This window comes from Toxorhynchites rutilus, chromosome 3 (assembly GCF_029784135.1).
Source record: "Toxorhynchites rutilus septentrionalis strain SRP chromosome 3, ASM2978413v1, whole genome shotgun sequence".
NCBI classification, from domain to species: domain Eukaryota; kingdom Metazoa; phylum Arthropoda; class Insecta; order Diptera; family Culicidae; genus Toxorhynchites; species Toxorhynchites rutilus.
This window is the reverse complement of record NC_073746.1, coordinates 317530967-317552007: the sequence shown is the minus strand read 5'-3', so window position 1 is coordinate 317552007 and position 21041 is coordinate 317530967. Positions and strand designations below refer to the sequence as shown.

Here is a 21041-nt window from a genome sequence, read left to right as displayed (position 1 = left end):
AAGTAAACCATACCTGTTCAGTATGAAATCGATAAAAAACCACATAAAAACTTATTTGCACTGAAAAAGCGGTATATTATCGTGTTTACCGTCGGCACGACTTGCGATTTTGTCTCTTTTCAGGATTTTTGGAACTTTTAAAATCGAGAAATATTGAAAAAACTTCAGTACTTCGAACTAATTGAGGATTTGTTATTACTAACTTCGTTGTGTGTGTAACACATGCGCTCTCCGTGTGTATACACAGGAGATATCCCTTACCTTCTATTCTACGTACTTTGGTACAGGATAACCGATAAGGGAACCCGTATTCGCTTGGAATTTCGGAACACATCGAAATACGGGAAAGCACGATAAAAATCGTTCCTATTTATTTCCTTGTTTTTGTATTTGATTCTCTCTTTCTGAAAATTATCACAACATATTAAGTCAAATGCTTTTTACATACTCTCTTTTGGTAGTCCGTTAAATGCGCTCGATACTATTCTGGTTTGGCTAAAATGCTTGTTGTTTGAATCGGAGCTCGCGATTGAATATGTCATTGGCACTGCGTGTAGTTAAAAATGCAAAAAAAAAGTTCATTCCCACCTCAACGGCAAAATAAGCAACAAAAGCATTCATCCCATCGGAGCGGGGATGTTTTAAGTTTTCTACGGAAAAAAGGATCACAGAGAAAACTCGACTACTAACGTGGGAACGAAACCGCTCTGTTCCGCACGCCTTTTTGTGTGTGTCAGAGCAGTGAAAAATGAAGCACACGATATCTAAAAACGTAGTTCATTGGATAGCGTTTACAGATTGGAATTTAGTTTTAAGTAAAAGCAACAGTCCCTCCGGCTGCGTTGTCCCTTGTTTGATTCCTTTTTGGAAAGAACTCTACGTCCTCCAACCCCTCCTCCCCCTAATTTGTGTTTAAATTACTAGTTCTAAACGCCTTCTAGTGATTAGTTAAAGCTTTGTGCATTGTTGAATTGATTGATTGCCACAATGTGCTTCTCCTCGTGGTAAGTCCGCAAAATGTGTCCGAGGACTGAAGCCGTATCGTTGTCGCTAAGCCACATCGTCATGGTAGAGGAATTGTCCAGCATTGATAGGAGTGCTGAAATGGTACGACAGAGAGAGTTATTGACGATTGCCATGTGGGATGTCTCTCACTCACCGATGAACATCTTTGGATTTCCTAAGCTAATTTGTACTTGAGGCGAGGCGAGAAGTACCTGAAGAATGGGAGAGTTTTGCGGCAGCCCATCGCGCAGCTCTGTCAGACTCTTGCTTCGATTGCCGAGCAGCCATTCGCACTGAAAATGGGGATGAATAAGTGGAGATATATATTCTTTTTTCTCTAGCCAGTATATTTTACTGGATTCTGATAGTGGTGAAATTGAAAATGGGCTTTTTTATTGAAATCGTGTCGATGATAAAAATTAACTCGAGCTCGTTAGCTCTATTTTACTTTTATAGATACCGAGCAAGTCCATAGCATTGACCGAGTGAAAGCTATCGGTGCAACTATCACATTTTTTTCGAGTTGTTTGGTTTGCTTGTTGGATATCTTCAGAGAACTATTTTGTTTTGGTTTGCGTACCTGATATTTTCCTTTGCGAAACATTTCAGAAATGCTTAAATATATGCCATTTGCAACATATGATACATCATATGCCACGGTCGATTCAATTTACATAAGAAGGCTCTATATTCAAACAGGATACATGGGCACGTATGCTTTGTATTCGCCGTTCTCTTCTTGATTGATTTCATCCATCAACGAGTTTGCCTTGAAGTAGCTATTCACGTAAATCATTATTCATTATATATATTAAAATTGTTTTAAGGGTTCGCTTCCTTGATCATGCTATTGAGGGGATCTATTTGTTTTCCACTTTTAAATTTACTTTCTTCAGGCCCTATTACATAAATCGAATCGAGAAGAGAATCGACAATCACTATCACTATCACACCGAGCAAATTTTCGTATTTTGTAAATTGAGCTAATCTTTTACTGAGCTCCAATTTCATGTGTTGCAATTGCATACATTTAAGCGTTTTTGAAATGTCTCCCAATGGAAAATATCTGAGACGAGACATGACAATAGGGGGCCGATTCCGGACCACTTTTTCTGTCAAACTCGGACCACTTGCAACTCGACTTCTGATTGGTTGATGAGGAAAATAATTGGCAAAGATAAATATAAAAAAATGTGATTACCAACATTTTCACAGTGTTGCCAAATATACTCAAAATTGAATAATAGCTGCCTTCACATTTCAATTTAGCGATAATTTCTATAACGGATTCTTTGCAGATTTTCGTTTCTATTACGTCCGGTGTTCAGTTCCCGAAGAGAGGGAAACATTGCATCGGAATTTCCACCCTACATCTTTTTGTGATTCTCTTGCCATCTAGCATAACATAATAGCAGCGGCCTAGCAGAGGAGAGCATTCAATTATTTTTCAAACGTAAAGCAGTTAGCAATGATATCTGGATACGAAATTAGTTTTTAACAAGTCTTACTGCTCGGCCCGAAGGCGCTTTTAAATTGCTAAAATGATATTTTTTCTTTGGCGTTATTTATTTACTCGAAGCACATCTTTCTTACCCTAAATTGACCTATTTTCTAAACACTTCCGATATTCTCACTAAAACATATCTTTATAATATTAGGCTGTCAAAAAAGTCCTGCGGTATTTCCGCGAGGTGTCGTTGTAAGCGCGTAGTTCTAGTTGTATTCATGGTATCGAGTCATACTATAGCTTGTTGGAAAGGTATTATAATATAGTCCTTGACAGTGTTTTGTTTGGTTAAGTCGTTCGTGAGTTATAGTGTCGCAAATATGGAGCAAAATAAAGAGAAAATCCGACATATTTTACAGTACTACTATGACAAAGGCAAAAATGCATCTCAAGCTGCCAATAAAATTTGTGCAGTTTATGGACCCGATACAGTTTCCATTTCCACCGCACAACGATGGTTTCAACGTTTTCGTTCTGGTGTAGAGGTCGTCGAAGATGCGCCACGCTTCGGAAGGCCTGTCGTCGAAAATTGCGACAAAATCGCTGAATTAGCCGAGAAAGACCGGCATAGTAGCAGCCGTAGCATCGGCCAAGAGCTGGGGATAAGTCATCAAACCGTTATTAACCATTTGAAGAAGCTTGGATTCACAAAGAAGCTCGATGTATGGGTGCCACACACGTTGACGCAAAAAAACATCTTTGACCGTATCGACGCATGTGAATCGCTGCTGAATCGCAACAAAATCGACCCGTTTCAGAAGCGGATGGTGACTGGCGATGAAAAGTGGGTCACTTACGATAACGTGAAGCGCAAACGGTGGTGGTCGAAGCCCGCTGAAGCGGCTCAGACGGTAGCCAAACCCTTATTAACGGCCAGGAAGGTTCTGCTATGTGTTTGGTGGGATTGTCAAGGAATAATCTATTGACGTAGAACTACGTCTAACCGGAAGATATAGGGGGTGAAATGAAAATCTAGGCACTGAACAAGTAGGAAAAAATGCAAGATTTGGAACGCTTATAACTCGAGCATTTCTCAATAGATCGCAAAGGTTTTTGCATCAATTAATAGGAAATATATCTACGCATCTATCATAACAAATAACATTTCATTTTTCTTGAGATAAATAATTAAATAATTGTGAAATATCAAGCATTGTCAAAATGCACTTTGTGCCCATTTTTGATTGGTCCATTTTGTGCTCCTCAAATCGTACCGTCCAAAACGGGCAACCAGAGCAGCAGCAAAATACAATGAAGCACGATTGGAAAGGAAAAAGAAAAAAAATGAACGAAACATTGGTCGCAGTCTCACACATGCGTAATTCTTGAGTCAGCCAGTCAGCTTAAAAATCCCCGCTCCGCTGCCGTAACGCTCATTCTCATCCAAACCGTACACCACATCGTTTCGCATCACATCACATCAACAAACCAACACAAGCAGCCATGTCTGGACATGGCAAAGGAGCAGAGGAGGATCGCGACGATAAGAAAACCCACATTGAGAACAGACCACAATCGGTTCCGTGGACACCAAGACAACAACAGGCAGTTGCAGCGAGTGGCGAGTGGCAAACGCAATCGCAAAACGGCAGCAGGTAGCAAAAGAAAAAAGTTTGTTCTTTATACAAACTGCTTTGGTGGCAAATCCAGAACAAGGCGGCATCGAGGGCGTTCGAAATGGTTTTTTTCAAAACCACGAGTACTAAGTTTTCTAAATTAGAACCATTCCATAAAACATGGCGCTTTTCAGGGCCATTAAACCTTCCAAAAAAGAGTTTACGAAATACAGTTCAATGCTTTCTGAAACAATATCCCAAATAATAATAAAACACAAATTTATTTTTTCATAATTTGTTTGCTAGGAGATAATTTGTTTGAGTATGAGAATTTGGCTGTTGATCTGAGCTTATTGATGGTTTGGGACTTTCCCGATTATTCAATTTTCACCAATTCTTAAATTGATTTTAGATTGAAAGTACAGTAATTTACATTTAGCTCAACATTTAGCTAATTGGACGGACCTGTAATGCGACATATTTATTTGGACATTTTTGTAAACATAGAGTTCGGGGTCCAAATTATGACCCCACATTAAAAGTGGACACTGTACCACTGTCATCGCAAATGTTCAATTACAGGTTAAAATCGCCTCCAATGCGACACTGAGTGGTGTTTCGGCCCGTCGCATTAAATATAATTTATGTTGCACAGTAACTCACAGTCACAGTTACAAGCTGGATGGGAAGAAATTTTCCAACTGTGAAAGCTGTGGCGAGTGGCAAACGCAATCGCTAAACAGGAAGGTTTAGCCAAACAAGATGGGGATATCGAGTGATAACAAAACAATAAACTCTTTAGATTAAAGATAATTTTGTGATCCTGAAAAGGACCTTTTTTAGCCTGCATCTGAATCCAACGAGCGAATAAATCGTAATGAATGTATTTTCTTCTTCTTCTTCTTTTTGGCTTTAAGAGGGTTTAAACTTTTCAGTTCATTCGCCTCTATGAATGTATTTTTTTTTGCCATCGCTGCCTTTTAACGCTTATTCGTTCGTCTCGTTGGACTCGCCCCTTTGGCTGAGTCTGCCGATTTGTCTCTATCCTGTGAGCGTGTACCGCTAAAGTACAAAACGCGCGGATCCGCTGAAAAATATATCATTCTCTTTCAAACCGTAAATCAGTGTGGTTGTATGGCATCGTTTCACATCTCACCGCATCAACGGATTGGTGCCGGAGCACCAGTATACCTAATAGCGGTTATAGAATTTCGGCCGCCGGAGTGCTCGAGTTGAGCACATTCGGTTCGGTGGCAACAACTAGTTTCAGCGAGTGGCAAACGCAATCGCAAAACGGCAGCGGTAGAAGAAGGAAAAAGTTTGTTTATACAACCTGCTTTGGTGGCAAAACCAGCCTCCGTAAAACACGGCGCTTTTCAGGGCCATTAAACCATTCAAAGAAGAGTTATTACAAGTTATTCACAATACCAATGAATTCTAAAGTGACATAATATGACATATAATATGAACTGAATTATTTTGTTTATGCGTGTTTTTGAACTTATTGATGGTTGGGGTCTTTTAAATTGATCATTCATTTTTCACAAACCCATACATGGTTTCCGAATTAAAAGTGGCTTCAAATTACAACACATTGTATGCAGGATGGCATTAACGAATTTTCTCGGTAGCATGAACTGCTTTCTTTGGTTGATAACTGATGTTGAAAATTGACTGACGTTACATCTGCATTGTATAGAAAAATAACTAAGGAGCAACATGTATTTCCTGCTGCTCTCTTATTTTGAAGGACTTCAATCCGAAGGTCATTCGTCCCTGTATTTACTGTTGGTTTTTCAGAACGCTTATAGCTCGTTTATTTCTCGACAGATCGTAGAGTTCGTCTCCAAAACCTCAGTTCTTTTTCATTTTTATTTACTTTGTTTGCGGAGACTACAAATCTTACCATTCATTCGTCTCCGAAACCACAGTTCAAGGTACGGTAATGTGCTCAATAGTGAAATATATGATAGTGAATGAGCTGATGACCACCTATGCATTCCCTATCACAGCCATCATTTTGATTGTACGATATGTGCATACGCCAAAAGAAGTTTGTAAAAAAAACGCAAAAACACAACACCAAAGGTTCTTTTCTGAACCACCAACATGTTCATAAAGAGTAAACAGTAAACTAATCCATTTTTCAGGTAGATAAGTAGGTATTCACGTAGGAGATGAAAATAAAACAATATATTTAAAATATATATTTAGCAAAAGCTGTCCCCTTTGTATGGTCCTACGTCACTCCGGTTATGTCCCCGACATTACCCACCCGTCTTTTATGAGCTGCTTCCCTATGGCCAAACGCTCAATTCGGACCTGTACTGCCAACAACTGGACCGCTTGAAGGTAGCACTCATGAAGAAGAGGCCAGATAAACAGAGGCCGCATTGTCTTCCATCAGGACAACGCCAGGCCACACACTTCTTTGGTGACGCGCCAGAAGCTCCGGGAGCTCGAATGGGAGGTTCTTTTGCATCCGCCGTATAATCCGGACCTTGCACCAAGTGACTACCACCTGTTCTTGTCCATGGCGAACGAGCTAGGTAGTCAGAAGTTAGCCACAAAAGAGTCCTGTGAAAATTGGCTATCCGAGTTTTTTGCCAATAAGGAAGCGAACTTCTATAGAGTTCGGGTTGAGTAGCGTGGACGTGTGTTTTTGCGCTCCGTGCTTTGACCTTTATGTGCTTGCGATTCCTGCCGTTTTAAAGTGTCATGACCAGTGAAACTGATGAACATTGTTCTAGTAGAATGAAAACCAGTGAAATTCGGTTGAATTCCATGTTTTATAGTCAGATAAAAATAAAAAGTGACATCAGATCGAGAGAAGCCATTTTTTTTCGGTTCGTAATTATTTGTTAGTTAGAATTTTCTCTAACGTTGTGCTCCTGATTGTCGGCACTCTCGCAATGTGCTCTTGTTCGTCACGCTCTCGGTTTCGTGTCTCTCTCAGTTCTCGCGCTCTCAAATGCGTGTTGTGTTCTTATCGTCGCGTAATCGGTTTCGGGAAGACTGTTTACAAATATATGTTATGGGAAAATCTATGCTTAGCTTCATGTGATTGATTTGGAGTTGCTAACGAGTATGAAGATGTTCTTTGGTTTTTTTTGCACCGCCGTAGTGAACGTATCACATCGAAAGAAAGCGCTGACATCGCTGGACTGAGGATACGAGCTAAGTTTTATTTTTCATTCCTATCTCATACATATTATAAACATTACATTTAATTTATTGTGGGTTCCTGTGGGTGTGGGTAGAGATTTTTTTTCATTTCATTTCATATAGCAGCTGTGTGTTAACGGTTCCAGATTTGAGTACAATCATAGGCAAAACAGGAGTTCCCGCTGCAATCAGTGACTCGAATATGTGGAGGTGACGGGCGGATGTGTGTGTGTGTGTAGCGTGTTTCTGAGCGAGTGGCGGATTGATCCGGAGAGTGAGATTCATCATCCTCTCTAGCGAGTGCGTCCTAATGTTCGGTTTCGTTAACTGGGCTGCAGCAGTTGCAATGTAAGCTGCCATTTGAATTCATCTTGAAATGACTGACTCTGAACTCCAGGATGTGCCTCACATTATGGAGTTGTCAGAATTCACTTTATGTTGCGTATCTAAAGTAGTTTGTGTAGATTGTGATTAGCTTGTATTGTTGCCAAAAAAAATATTATTCTCTGCATACAGAAGGACTTGGAAAATGGAGGAGGATTTGGTCACTCAACCCTACTGTTCGCAAATGTTTGTATATGTGTTTGTATGTATTTGTATTTATTTTTTTCTCTTTTTTTCGAGTTTCTGCTGTACTATAAACTATGTTGTTTTTTTTTAATTCTGGATTCCAAATAAGGTGGTTGCAGAATTATAATTTCAAATGTCTTTCCTCGTCGATTCTATGTTGAACCTTTTTTTCAAAGGGTCGAGGAACTCGGATTTTAAAATCAGATTCAGTGTTCATACACACACTCTCGTGTACTGTGATGGTGGATGCGACTGTGTGCGAGAGGTGGCCGTACGAGATGTTAAGGTCGTGGGATTGCAGCTGCATTGAATGATATTGGTGTGGATGTATTGCTTTCCCTCGCTTTGTTCGGACTTGCTGCTTCGAGCGGGCAGAGTGGTTTGTTTTTTTTCGTCAGTTGTGCAGTCAAATTTTTGTCTGAGCTCGGATCCACTGTCAACGTAGCCTTGAGTGCAGTTATGTTGAATCCGAGTACATATGGTTTGATTGTACGATAGCTAAGGTAAGGAGACGAGCTATTTTGTTCGCTTGGTCTGGCCGATTTAGGGTGGCGCGAGGGGACACTGACAGCCGCACCGGTGCAATTCTGTGTAGCTGTTTACTTCTCGCGATTGCATACGATTCGAGTGGCCCCATTTTCGCACAGAGGTTCATTGGATTGGTTGCGATTGGATTTCGATAACAAATATGTGCAGAAAAATTTAAAATCTAACAACAAGTTACAAGTTTTCCTTCTCAGGATACCTAAAGATCTCTGCCGCGTGTTGAGATATGAGATTTTCAAAATTTAGTTCCATTCAATAGATTGCGTTTACATAATCACATCACTTACCACAGTGAATCCTGATTCTTACCACTTCCCACTAACAATTATCCCTTCCTTGATAAACGCTAGGGAACCACGCTATAGAGGCGACCCTTCTGGCCTCCGGGCGGCGAATATCATACTAACATTCCTTTCCTTCCCCTGGTGACTGTAAGGACGTGGCCGGCGTCGTTATTGACCATTTAAAGCTCGAATCACCGAAAATTGCACAACGAGAATGATTTGCTAGTCCCAAGCGTCATTCTGTGTGTTCTTTGTGCAATTTGGTTGGTTCAGGTCAATCACGGAGAGCAACTACGAATTGTACAGTCTACCCAAGCTCAATAAGGAAGCGAACTTCTATAACAGGGGTATTATGAAGTTGGCATCTCGTTGGGAACAAGTCATCGAACAAAACGGCGCATATTTGACTTAAAACAGATGATTGTAACTAATTTTATGAACAAATGAAAATTAAAAAAAAACCGCAGGACTTTTTTGACAGCCTAATATAAAATTATCTTCAGATACAATTTTTGTACGATATTATTTTACCAAATGAAGAAAGCAAAGTTTTCCATTGACATTGAACACTAATTTGATACGGAGAAGTTATTTTTATTCATAATTTCTATTTGAAAAGTGTTTATTCTACCTGTGTTTATTCTATACCCATAATTTTCTTTAACTCGTAAAACGAAATTCAATGGCGTGTCGTTCATTTCGTTTTCATCGTGAAGTGTAAACGGTAAGGCCCATAATCTCTTGATGAATAAAAAAAACTTTGAATTTAATTCATGTATTTCAGCATATCATACTCCTACTATCAAATCTATGTTTTCTAGTTTTCTTTATCTCTTCACATTTAATTTGTTGCATAACAAAATAAGAGGAAAATACTTATTGTTTAAAATATGTGCCATTCGGTTGAAAAATTAATACAAAAAAATGGCACAGCTCAGAAAATACATAATGCGAAGAACACATGTTTTTCATGGGAAAATAATCTTCCGAAATATTATAACATTTGACAACCTTCACATCTCGCTCCCCTGTTATCCAGCACTTGCTCGACGAAAATGCAGAAAGAAGAGTAAGAAGCCAGTTGTCACGTCTTGTCTTAGGAAAATATTAGGGACGCAAACCAAAACAAAATAATTCTCTGAAGGTATGCGACAAGTAAACCAACTCGAAAAATTCTGAAAACTGTACCGATAGTTATCACTCGCTCGATGCTATCGAATAGCTCGTTTTCTGTAATAGTAAAATAGGGTTAACGAGTAAAATTCTTATCGCCTCGATTTCTATAATAGGGCCTTTCATATGGATCAATATCGATCATGTCAAAGACACGTAAAACGTAATCTTGCTTATCCATAATCACAACAGCATTCTCCTTATCGACACGAGAGTAAATAACATCATGACTTTTCAGCATTCTGATGTCGAAATTAGGACGCTCAATGGATGTTGTTCTGTTCGTCGGTAGCCCGTGAAATACATTTTGTATAACATTATAACGGACTGCCGATTTGTATCCTTGCTGGTAATACTGGATCTATCACTGGTGATAGACTGGTTTATGCTGATGAATTTTGGCATAAGGCTTTTCCTTCTACAACGGGTCAGGAATTGAATGTGCAAATGTAACACGCTGTTTTTTGTAACCATTTGGCCATAAAGGCGAAAGCACTTTGAGATTGTATCCTGCATTTCACCTATTATAGTAATTTATTGTGCAACGCCAGAAACTCGGGCGCGAAGCCCGAAGCTAAGCGCATAATAGTCCTGCATTCTTACAACAAAGACAAAGACTTCACGAGACGTAGAGGCTTGAAAGGGACAACCGGTCTTATGAAGGTTGTACATAGGGAACATTTTGCTTCAATGTCAATGAACCAATGGTAGGACTCTCATGGCATCTCTGGATGATCTGTCACAAGAAAGGTTTGAGATTTGGTCAGTAGTAGGTCAAACTTCGATGAAGCCGGCCCGATAACTGCCACGAAAATGTTCGTTAGTGGCGATAGACGACGGAAAATAATTTGGAAAAGCACAATAGGCGGCATGGCAAAAAACCGCATCGTTCCATTCGTCCGGTAGCTTTTCTGTGCCCAAAATTCTGACCGTCAGTCGATGCTGAAGAATAAAGCTGCAAGCTGTCATTTTATCTATTTACTCTTAAGGTTTAATTTAGTTAGACTCCGGAATCATTGTTCATGTTATAGTAGCGGTCGTAGTAGGCGTACCGTGAAGTACCCATGTACCGCTCAGCTAATATTCAACGTTTGTGTGCTCTAAAAATTACTGCTTACGCGTATATAATATTCTTAATCGTGCTACTTGCTTGGTATTTGTTCCACTACTGATAAACATACGGTTGAGAGCGTTGCTGTATTCAGACCACCTATAATGATGGAAAATATTTTGCACCTTTTGGTCCTAATTCCAACCGGCAAAAACGTCATTTTCCTAATTCCGTTAATTGGTGTTCCTAATTGCAATAATCAAATTGTTATAGAAATGAATCGTATTAAATAGTAGATTCCATAATGATTTATGTTGTAAACAAGTAAAATGAGTCGGAAATCAATAAACGAATGAATATAATGTCGGTAATATGTCGTTTATGTATTGGCAACACAGCTTGTGATGAAGATGCTTTACTGGATTTTCCAATAAGACCTGAATAATTAACAGCACCAGGATCTAACGTATACAATCCACATCGCCGGAAACCGTTGATCAATGTCGATTGTAGGTGTAGGTGTTCTCAAAAAGCTGACGTCCAGCAGCTAAATGATTTGAGTGGAATCTTGTGGATGATGAACCAGAAATAAGGTTTTTTGTCCGTGCATAGCAGCATCGTCTCTTAAGACTGTGACTGTGACTTATGTCAATTTTGGAAGATAGTAATAGGGAACTTTATTTTCTGCTGGACAAGCCAATGGTAAAAAACATCCTTAAGAAACGGGAACAATCAGGGACATCCAACCCGATCCCGTTCTTGCTGCGACCCAGCTTTCGGTCAAGCTCTGCCAGATTTCTTTTGGCATCCTGGATTTGTACCGGTGTAGAATCAACATTGCAGCTAACTGCACGGCTGCGTTACCACAAAACAGGGCAGTGTAAGACTCTCGATCGGTGTTAACTACCTTTGCCTGGACGTTTTTTCGGTCGGAACCAGCTATAACCAGTTTTTTTTTGTAGGTATTGTACGTACTGCTGTTTCATCCAAATCGAACATCTGTTCCGAAAATTTCAACACATTGGCCAGCGCTTCTTCTTCGAAATACTCATGGAATTCGCGAAACAGGCTCCTGATTTGTTGCTTGGAAATAGCTACACGATGCTTTGACAATACGCTTGGCACCCGTTTCAATATTCCTGGATGCCGTTTAACAAACCCATTGATCCAATTACGAGGCGGTATCCCGTTTTAAATCGATTGGAACGAGCTGATTTTCTCACTCAATGTGCTACACTTAACAGTAATCTCTTTGTGTTCACGGGGATTCCAGCTTTTGTTTCGGCTAACAGCCATTCAACTATTCGTTCTTCTGTGGCATCGAGAACGGTTGCTTTTCCAGGACGTGGTCTGGAATACTTTCCCAGTGTCGCGCATTGTTGAATACGGAATTCCGTGCTTTCGAAAGGAAAATTCGATTCTCGTAATTTTCACAGCGTATGCTATTTTCGACCTAACCTATTGCATGTGTTTCTGATCGGCGTTTGTTTTACTCATCGCAATATAGCAAATGAAATCTGTTGGGTAGAATAAAAAACAAGTAGAAACATGGGTGTCCTTGTTCCAGCCAAGACGGGTCTATGGTACTAGGTGAGGCCGTTTCGTCACTAAGTTGGTTAGGGGAGCGGTATATGAAAACAGAACGGAAGAAAGCAGAAGGGGAATTATTTGCTTGTAGCGTGAAAGAGATAGACTGATCACGAGCGAGCTTCGGCCCTAGCGTATTGTGTTTTGTTTACAAACAAAACACAGTAGACTTCCAAGATGGCTGAAGAGTGGTTTTAGGAAGTTGGCCCACCTTAGGATATACTTCTAGGCGCCTTGGTTCCAGCCATGTTTATTTTGGTGATAACCGATCGAATTTGCAATGAAAAGATGTGAAAAAAGACGGGTGGGTAATGTCGGGGACATAACCGGAGTGACGTAGGACTATACAAAGGGGACAGCTTTTGTTAAATATATATTTTAAATATATTGTTTTATTTTCTTCTCCTACGTGAATACCTACCTATCTACCTGAAAAATGGATTAGTTTACTTTTTACTCTTTATGAATATGTTGATGGTTCTTAAAAGAACCTTTGGTGTTGTGTTTTTGTTATCACTCGATATTCCCATCTTGTTCGGTTAAACCTTCCTGTTTAGCTATTGCGTTTGCCACTCGCCACAGCTTTCACAGTTGGAAAATTTCTTCCCATCCAGCTTGTGACATGTTGTTTAGTAAATTACATTTAATGCGACGTGCCGGAGAAACACTTTGCCACTCACTGAAACTAATTGTTGCCTTGATGAGCGCCGAACCGAAGCTGCTCTGTTCTTGAAGCGGGTTTTCTGATTGTCGTGAGCAGCTTTGCAAGCTAACTCGAGCAGTCCGACAGCCGAAACTCTATAATCGCTGTTAGGTATACTGGTGCTCCGGCACCAATCCGTTCGGCCTAGTTACCCTTGCGGAGCAATCAGTGAATGCGACCAACAGGGAACTGGAGACCTGCACGGTTCGAGTGAGACTTTGCCTTTCCCTTAACTTGTCCTCCTTTGTTACGTCCACGATGCCGATGCCGTACAACCACACGGGTATATGGTTTGAAAGAAAATAAGATATTTTGTTGGGGTCCGCGTGTTTTATACTCTAGCGGTACACACTCACAGGATAGAGACAAATCGGCAGACTCAGCCAGAGGGGCGAGTCCAACGAGACGAACGAATGAGCGTTAAAAGGGAGCGATGGCAAAAAAATACATTCATTACGATTTGTTCGCTCGTTGGATTCACATGCAGGCTAAAAAGGGTCCTTTTCCGGATCACAAAATTATCTTCAATCTAAAGAGTTTATTGTTTTGTTATTACTCGATATCCCCATCTTGTTCGGCTAAACCTTTCTGTTTAGCGATTGCTTTTGCCACTCGCCACAGCTTTCACAGATGGAAAATTTCTTCCCATCCAGCTTGTGACATATTTTACAGTAAATTACATTCAATGGCACGTCGCATTACCACCACTCAGTATCGGATTGGAGGTAATTTTAACCTGTAATTGATCATTTGCGATGACAGTGATACAGTGTCGACTTTCAACGTGGGGTCATAATATGGACCCCGAACTCTATGTTTACAAAAATGTCCAACTAAATATGTCGCATTACAGGTCCGTCCAATTAGCTAAATGTCGAGATAAGTGTAAATTACTGTACTTTCAATCTAGAAACAATTTAAGAATTGGTGAAAATCAATAAGCTCAGAACAACTGCCAAATTTACATACTCATCAGATCCTGGCAAACAAATTATGAAAAAATCAATTTGTGTTTTATTATTATTTTGGATAATGTTTTAGAAAGCATTGAACTGTATTTCCTAAACTCTTTTTTGGAAGGTTTATTGGCCCTGAAAAGCGCCTTGTTTTATGGAATGGTTCCAATTTAGAAAACTTAGTACTCGTGGTTTTAAGAAAAACCATTTCGAACGCCCTCGATGCCGCCTTGTTCTGGTTTTGCCACCAAAGCAGATTGTATAAAGAACAAACTTTTTTCTTCCGCTACCTGCTGTCGTTTTGCGATTGCGTTTGCCACTCGCTGCAACTGCCTGTTGTTGTCTTGATGTCCACCGAACCGAATGTGGTCTGTTCTGAATGCGAGTTTTCTTATCGTCGCGAGCAGCTTTTCCACTTCGGCGGCCGAAACTATATAACGCCGGCTAGGTGGACTGATGCACTGATACTAACGCGCTCGGCCTAGCTACCCTTGCGGGGAACTCCAGATCAACACGGTTCGAGCGGGATTTTGCCTTTCCCTTCACTTTTCCTCCTTTACCATGACCAGACATGGCTGCTTGGGTTGGTTTGTTGATGTGTTGTGATGCGAACCGATGTGGTGTACGGTTCGAATGAGAATGATCGTTACGGCAGCGGTGCGGGGATTTTTAAGCTGACTGGCTGACTCAAGAATTACGCATGTGTGAGACTGCGACCAATGTTTCTTTCTTTTTTTCCTTTTTCCTTTCCAATCGTGCTTCATTCTATTTCGCTGCTGCTCTGGTTGCCCGTTTTGGTCGGTACGATTTGAGTAGCACAAAATGGACCAATCAAAAATGGGCACATAGTGCATTTTGACAATGCTTGATATTTCACAATTATTGAATTATTTATCTCAAGAAAAATGAAATGTTATTCGTTATGATAGATGCGTAGATATATTTCCTATCAATTGATGCAAAAACCTTTGCGATCTATTGAGAAATGCTCAAGTTATAAGCGTTTCAAATCTTGCATTTTTTCCTACTTGTTCAGTGCTTAGATTTCCATTTCACCCCCTATATCTTCCGGTTAGACGTAGTCCTACGTCAAAACTATTAAATCAATGCAGCGTACCTGTATCGTTCAGTTTTTATTACTTTCTGGAGATTTTCAATCGTTTACACTTTGTAAATTGATAACAACAGTGGACAATGCACTTAGCCACTTTGCTAAGGAAAACAACAAAAACGGCGGATGACAGGCAGCAGCGTAGTGAGGGTAGACAGCGCCCCTGGCAGACTATGGAAATGGCGCCCCAAAAAATACCATTTTTTTCAAATTTATCACTTTAATTACACTTAGGTGTCTACTCTATCAACTTACTTTTCAAAATCCTATTCAATTTGAACAAAGAACGTGTTATTGCTTAAATAACTGTAAAACATCGCATAGCACGGAGGCGCCCAGGTATACGTAATGGAAAATTCAACAGGGTATTGGTGTAATATGGTGTTGGGTGTTCCAATTTTTCGAAAATCAAAGAGAGGTTATTGGTTTCATGTACGGAAAGAAGCAACTACTCATGATAGATGTCTTTTTACTCAACTGAAAGATGAAATATAATTCGGAGAAAAAATTGCTTTTGAAAATTCTAGAATTTTGGCGCCCCCAAAGGTCCAGGGGTTAGACATCAATTGAATATAGCAGCTGTATGACACCCGCCATGTTTTTGGTGCCAACATCTCAAACATCAAAAGTATTTGTTTTCTTCAGAACAGCGATCCGCGTTAGCGGCATTGTGCTTCGTTTACTAGTTTAGGGGAGCGTTAACGAATAGCTGATTTTGAGTCGGAATGAACGTTTTCCAAATTAAAATTATGAATGAAAATTAGCTTTTCCATATCAAATTAAAATTCTATTGAAACCAAAAACATCATTGTTTGCAGGTGGGGAAAAAGTCTCATACGAAAATTGTTTATGAAGCCAACTTTATATTATAATGAAAAAATTCAGTAACAATGTTCGAATTGTATAGCCATATGGTTGAATGAAAGTCAGGAATATGTGTTTCAAGTAATTAAATAACATGATGTGAAAATTTCCATTCAAATTTTAAAATTTAAAAACCGGCTTCGTGTCTTCTAATCTGATAGAGATTACACTAACGAGTTTGGGACACAAATTATGGCCCTAATTTGAAGTCGCCACCAGACGTCGACACCATCGGGAATTACCAATTTACCATCATCTGACATATCGTGATGTCGATGATGAACTTTTACAGCAGAGAGATAGTGAGATATGCGATGACGTTAGGTAGAGTGAGATAGCGATAATCGTGCCATACACCTGGAATATAGGCTAACCAAAATCAAAATCAATATGGCGTCATTTGTTTACCAAATGCAAGGATTGATCGAGGATCAGATGATTCGTTTTGTTTTGAAAAAGTTGTGCAGGATGAATGCCGAGAGAAGAAATTTGATTCTGGACACCATCATTAAACATTCGATGTGGTCAGATACTAAAATCGCGAAATCACTTAAAGTGGCTGAATAGGGACCTGTATGATATACTGAAACGTTTCCGTGAACGTATATCTGTTGTTCGGATGGATCAGACGACGCGTCGTAATCGAACTTACGATCAGAAACTGAGATTGAAGATATTGAGAACAATTAAGGCAAACATGGGTCTCTCGAATTACGACATCGCCAAAAATACAACTCTAACCAAAGTACTATCCGGAGAATCCGTATTTGAGAAGGTTATTGTAATTCCCGTGCCTGCAATCAACCAAACAGGACGCATGCATGCTAATGGATGACAAAATGTTCGTGAAGATGTATTTTGGACAGTCCCCAGTTCGTTTAGGTCCGTTTCCGTTGATAAATCTACCAGAAGTTCTTGATTTGGCAAGGGACTTGCAGCTGTGAACAGACACCAATGTTCTGCGCACAGACATAACATTGAATTCAAATGAACGCATGGAGAGATCTTGGAATAAAATGGCTCAGTGGCCAACAGAGAGTTCAAACTCCGATATCACCATCCGAGTATCCTGTATTTACTCTAAATACTCTTAATATCAAACAAATCCAAACAATCTGCCCTCAAAATATTCCAGAAGCGACCAGTAAGACTACTGTATTAAAATTAAAAGTGCGTCATGTTTCTAATAGAGGGTGATACTACGATCTTCATTTGTACATTCACTTACTCGAAACGTGAACTTCTTTGACCTATTATCATCTTCACGAGACAAAATACACAAAAAACCCGTCTACTTACAGCGGCCGCCTGGTTGTTCCTGGTCGCCACCAGAGCCTCCTGAACGTGCCGTTCGTCGAAGCCCATCTCTACAATCGACGTCACCATCTCCGGCGCAGGAAAAACGTCCCGATCGGAGTACTGTCGAATGATATCCAACAGTGTTTCCACGTGTTCCATTTTCTCTTCGAAACGTGGTTTGTCGTCGATTTCTTCGTTTCCAGCATCATTCTGCCTAGCGCCAGTGGTTCCGTCATCATTCATCGAATCAAGGTTAGAGTAGCTAACGTCTTCAAAGTTCTGTTTCGCCGATATCGTGGTAGGGGAACCACTACTGGTTGATGCTTCATTATTTTCGTTACCCACAACAGTTGGACCGGTTGTTGTTTTATCACAGTTTAGCAGCTTCGCCGAGCTATCGTTCTGTATCAGCCAATCGAGGGCAGCAGGAAAGACATTTCTTTAAGCAAAAAAATAAACAGAAATTCTCAATCTGCCATAATATTTGTTTCGTAACATACTTTGTAACTTCCAATGCTTGGTGGATTTTATCCAGCGAGAAACCCATTTCGAGCAGCGTTTCGATCGAGCGCACCTGATGTCGCCTCCGGTTGATTAACCGCTGGTTAAACAGGGCTATCAGTTTTAGTGCGCACGGTCCCGTTCCTATCACAAAGGCAGAAGCTCGAGCAAGCGAGATAAGTATACGTCTGAGGTCTTGCTGCAACTGAAAGTATGAAACATATCAATACAAACAATCCCATCAGATGAACCGGAAGTCTCACATCGGTCGGCAGCATGGCCACATTCAAATTGGCATTTGGCTGATTGGTAGAGGTAAGCGAAACATGTTTAGTGGCGGCTAAAACATCCGCGAGCGATGGTCCCTTTGAATTCTTCTCCGGAGGAATGAAATCAGTGCGTTTCACCACCAGTAGGAACTCCTCTGTGTAAGTTAAAGGAAGCTACAGTCAGAGGGAATTAACTTCCAAGTCGACATCTACTTACCCTCGTTAGTTACGTCCAACTTTTCCAGCGTGTCCCCATCCTGAAAGACCAATCTATTTCGAACCCTTATCAGCTTGTACTTTTCCACCACTTCCTCAATATTGGTGGAAAAATGGGGCAGTGAAAACGAGCAACTCGAGAACTTCTCCAGAGCGTGCATTTTCAGCTGAATTCCATTGCTGGTTCTGGCAATCTCTACGCACACGATGCCGCCCCGTGGACTGATGATTCTGAGCAAGACAGCTCCTTCCCTCGGTAAACTTTCCTCCAAGGTTGTGGCAGCGCTTGATGCGGAGCTGGACCCAGGCCGGACAGAGCTGGAACTGTGACATCTGAAAAAAGATTGCGTTAATATTGTGTGGCATACGACCCGACCTCTTTCAGTTGCCCCCTGGCGCTACAACCCATGAATATGTTAATCAATACTGAAGACATTTGCAAACTTTGCATACCACTTGCGAATTATGCGCCAAAGGCAAATAAAGAGATAATGATCCTACATCACGATAGGATGCGGTCACTATTCAGAAAAGTAGGATGTTCATTTGGCATTATTCCATTTATTATCGCTTATTCATGGGCACATTTACTCATTACACAGTATACTCAGAAGCTAATTGGCCGTAGGACTGGTTATCTCGTAGCTCAAACACCGAAAAACACACATAGGTATAAAGTTTCGGGACACACATTAATTATTAATGCCCACTGGGCAAGCCGAGCGGCAATAAAATTAAATGATAAAAGGTGACCGCTCACCTTTGCCCTAGCCTCTCGGTAGCCCCCACACCACTGACATCATCGCTGCTGAGATTGTTGGTGCCAATCGCATCTTGACGGCGAAGCGCAAACCAAGCGCCGATAGTTTTGCGAATTCGCTTCATTGCGTATGGATGGAGCAAAACAACGTAACACACAATAGAAATAAATTCGAGAGGGGTTTCGAAGGAAAAATAACTCACTTTGATCGATCAGCGGAAGTCGTAGCCTGCTGTTGCTGCTGTTGTTTTGAGTGATGATGCTTCGAGGAAAATCGGAAACCTCTCGAAGGACTCCCCCGGAAGCTTGACCCAGCAGGAGAAGACGACGCATTGGTCGCTGCCGATGAACTACTCGCACTGCCGGAGGATTCATCTTCGAAATCGCCCGATGCAGTCGCGTCTCCGCGCTGTTTTCTCGACTGCTGCCAGCGGGCTTTCCTTTCGGCTATCTTCTCACGCATCCAGGGAATCATCTTCCGACGAAAACACAGTACTCACTCCGATTGCACCTGTCCTTCTCGACTAGCCACAGCAGTCACACACACGCCCCTAATTGGGTCATATACAAATGATATTATTACATTGAGCCACTTCACGGCCGCTTTTCGTACGGATGGGACAGCAACATTGTCGATAACTTTTCTTTCCTGATATCTCTTGCCTCTCCGAACCACACTCCGATATGTTACCGCGTCTGAATATTGTGTGTATTACTGTGGTGCGAAGTCAGTCACTGAGAAAAATATACGCGCAGATCGAAAATAAACAAAATCACGGCTGCCAAGTATGAGGTGATATACAGAAAAATGATGACGTCATTATTATCGATTTAATCACAAACACGCAATTAGATTAAAGTAAATTATTCAATCTAAATTTTTGCGTTCGTTCTAATAACTTCATTCTGGAAAAAAAAAACTAATTTGCTCTACCTTAACATATGCAGCTAGATAGTAATGGCCAGGGCCCGAAATCTTCGAAGGTGAAAAATGAAGACCGACTCTACTCTCAGTAGCTTCGCTTCGACTAGAGCTGCTTTGACAGTCGCCCACAATAAAAAGTGAATTGACTAGAAAATTAATTGACTGGCGTTGACTAGCGAGAATGACTGGTGAACTAGTGGTTAGTCAGTGGTTATTTTAACTCATTCGACTAATGAATACAAATCTGCCTCTTCATTCAACTGACTTCAATCCACATTTCTACTCCCCTAGGAACGAAATTTCTACCCGCGTACGCAATCTTATTTTTACGTCCATATAAAGAAGAACGAGAACATGATTTCTGATGCAAAAAAGAAGTTACCCCATCAATGGACGGTTTATTGTCTACCCATCGTGAACTCAAACCAACGAACTTATAGCCAAGGCGCCTAGAAGTATATCTTAAGGTGCGACCGTTTCGTCACTAAGTTGGTTAGGGGAGCGGTATATGAAAACAGTACGGAAGAAAGCAGAAGGGGAATTATTTGCTTGGAGCGTGAAAGAGACAGACTGATCACGAGCGAGCTTTTGCACAAGCGTATTGTGTTTTGTTTACAACGTCTGGTAGCGATATTAGTGCTTGGGAGGTAAATTATTCTCTATCAGATTAGAAGGGCCAAGTGCAGTGTAAAAATATAAAAGTTTGAATGAAAATTTTTACTTCATTTTGGGGGTTATTCTGAGAGTCACGTCGGTATGAGTGAGATTTTTGCCTTCGGAGTTATATGACAATTCTCACCCTATTCTAAGAGTCGGGCGACTCGGAAGTACAATGAGAAACGAACAGAGGTCATTGCACCTAGCAATTTTTTAATTACATCGATTCTCAGAATACAGAGACATGCGCAAATTGACTGTCACGTCGTGGAGCGACTCTCGGAATAGACCCCATTGTTTGTTTACCTAACACACATGTAGTTCTGACACTCACTT

At 40.7% G+C, this 21041-nt stretch overlaps 1 protein-coding gene across 2 annotated transcripts; it reads right to left on the bottom strand.

Annotated features, from left to right (window-relative positions):
• Positions 1–349: 349 nt before the first annotated feature.
• On the bottom strand, positions 350–19866 carry LOC129777896 (ubiquitin-associated domain-containing protein 1). 2 transcript variants are annotated; one of them, XM_055784470.1, is made up of 8 exons: positions 19737–19858; positions 19327–19674; positions 18365–18696; positions 18142–18302; positions 17878–18083; positions 17378–17816; positions 1160–1298; positions 350–1099 (listed from the first exon to the last, which is right to left on the bottom strand). In XM_055784470.1, exons 2-8 carry the CDS (start codon positions 19596–19598, stop codon positions 945–947), a joined length of 1704 nt encoding a protein of 567 aa, XP_055640445.1. In that variant the 5' UTR covers positions 19599–19674; positions 19737–19858; the 3' UTR covers positions 350–944. The 2 variants fall into 2 exon arrangements, with proteins under 2 accessions (XP_055640445.1, XP_055640444.1); XM_055784469.1 differs by having other exon boundaries at positions 19327–19866.
• Positions 19867–21041: the final 1175 nt, after the last annotated feature.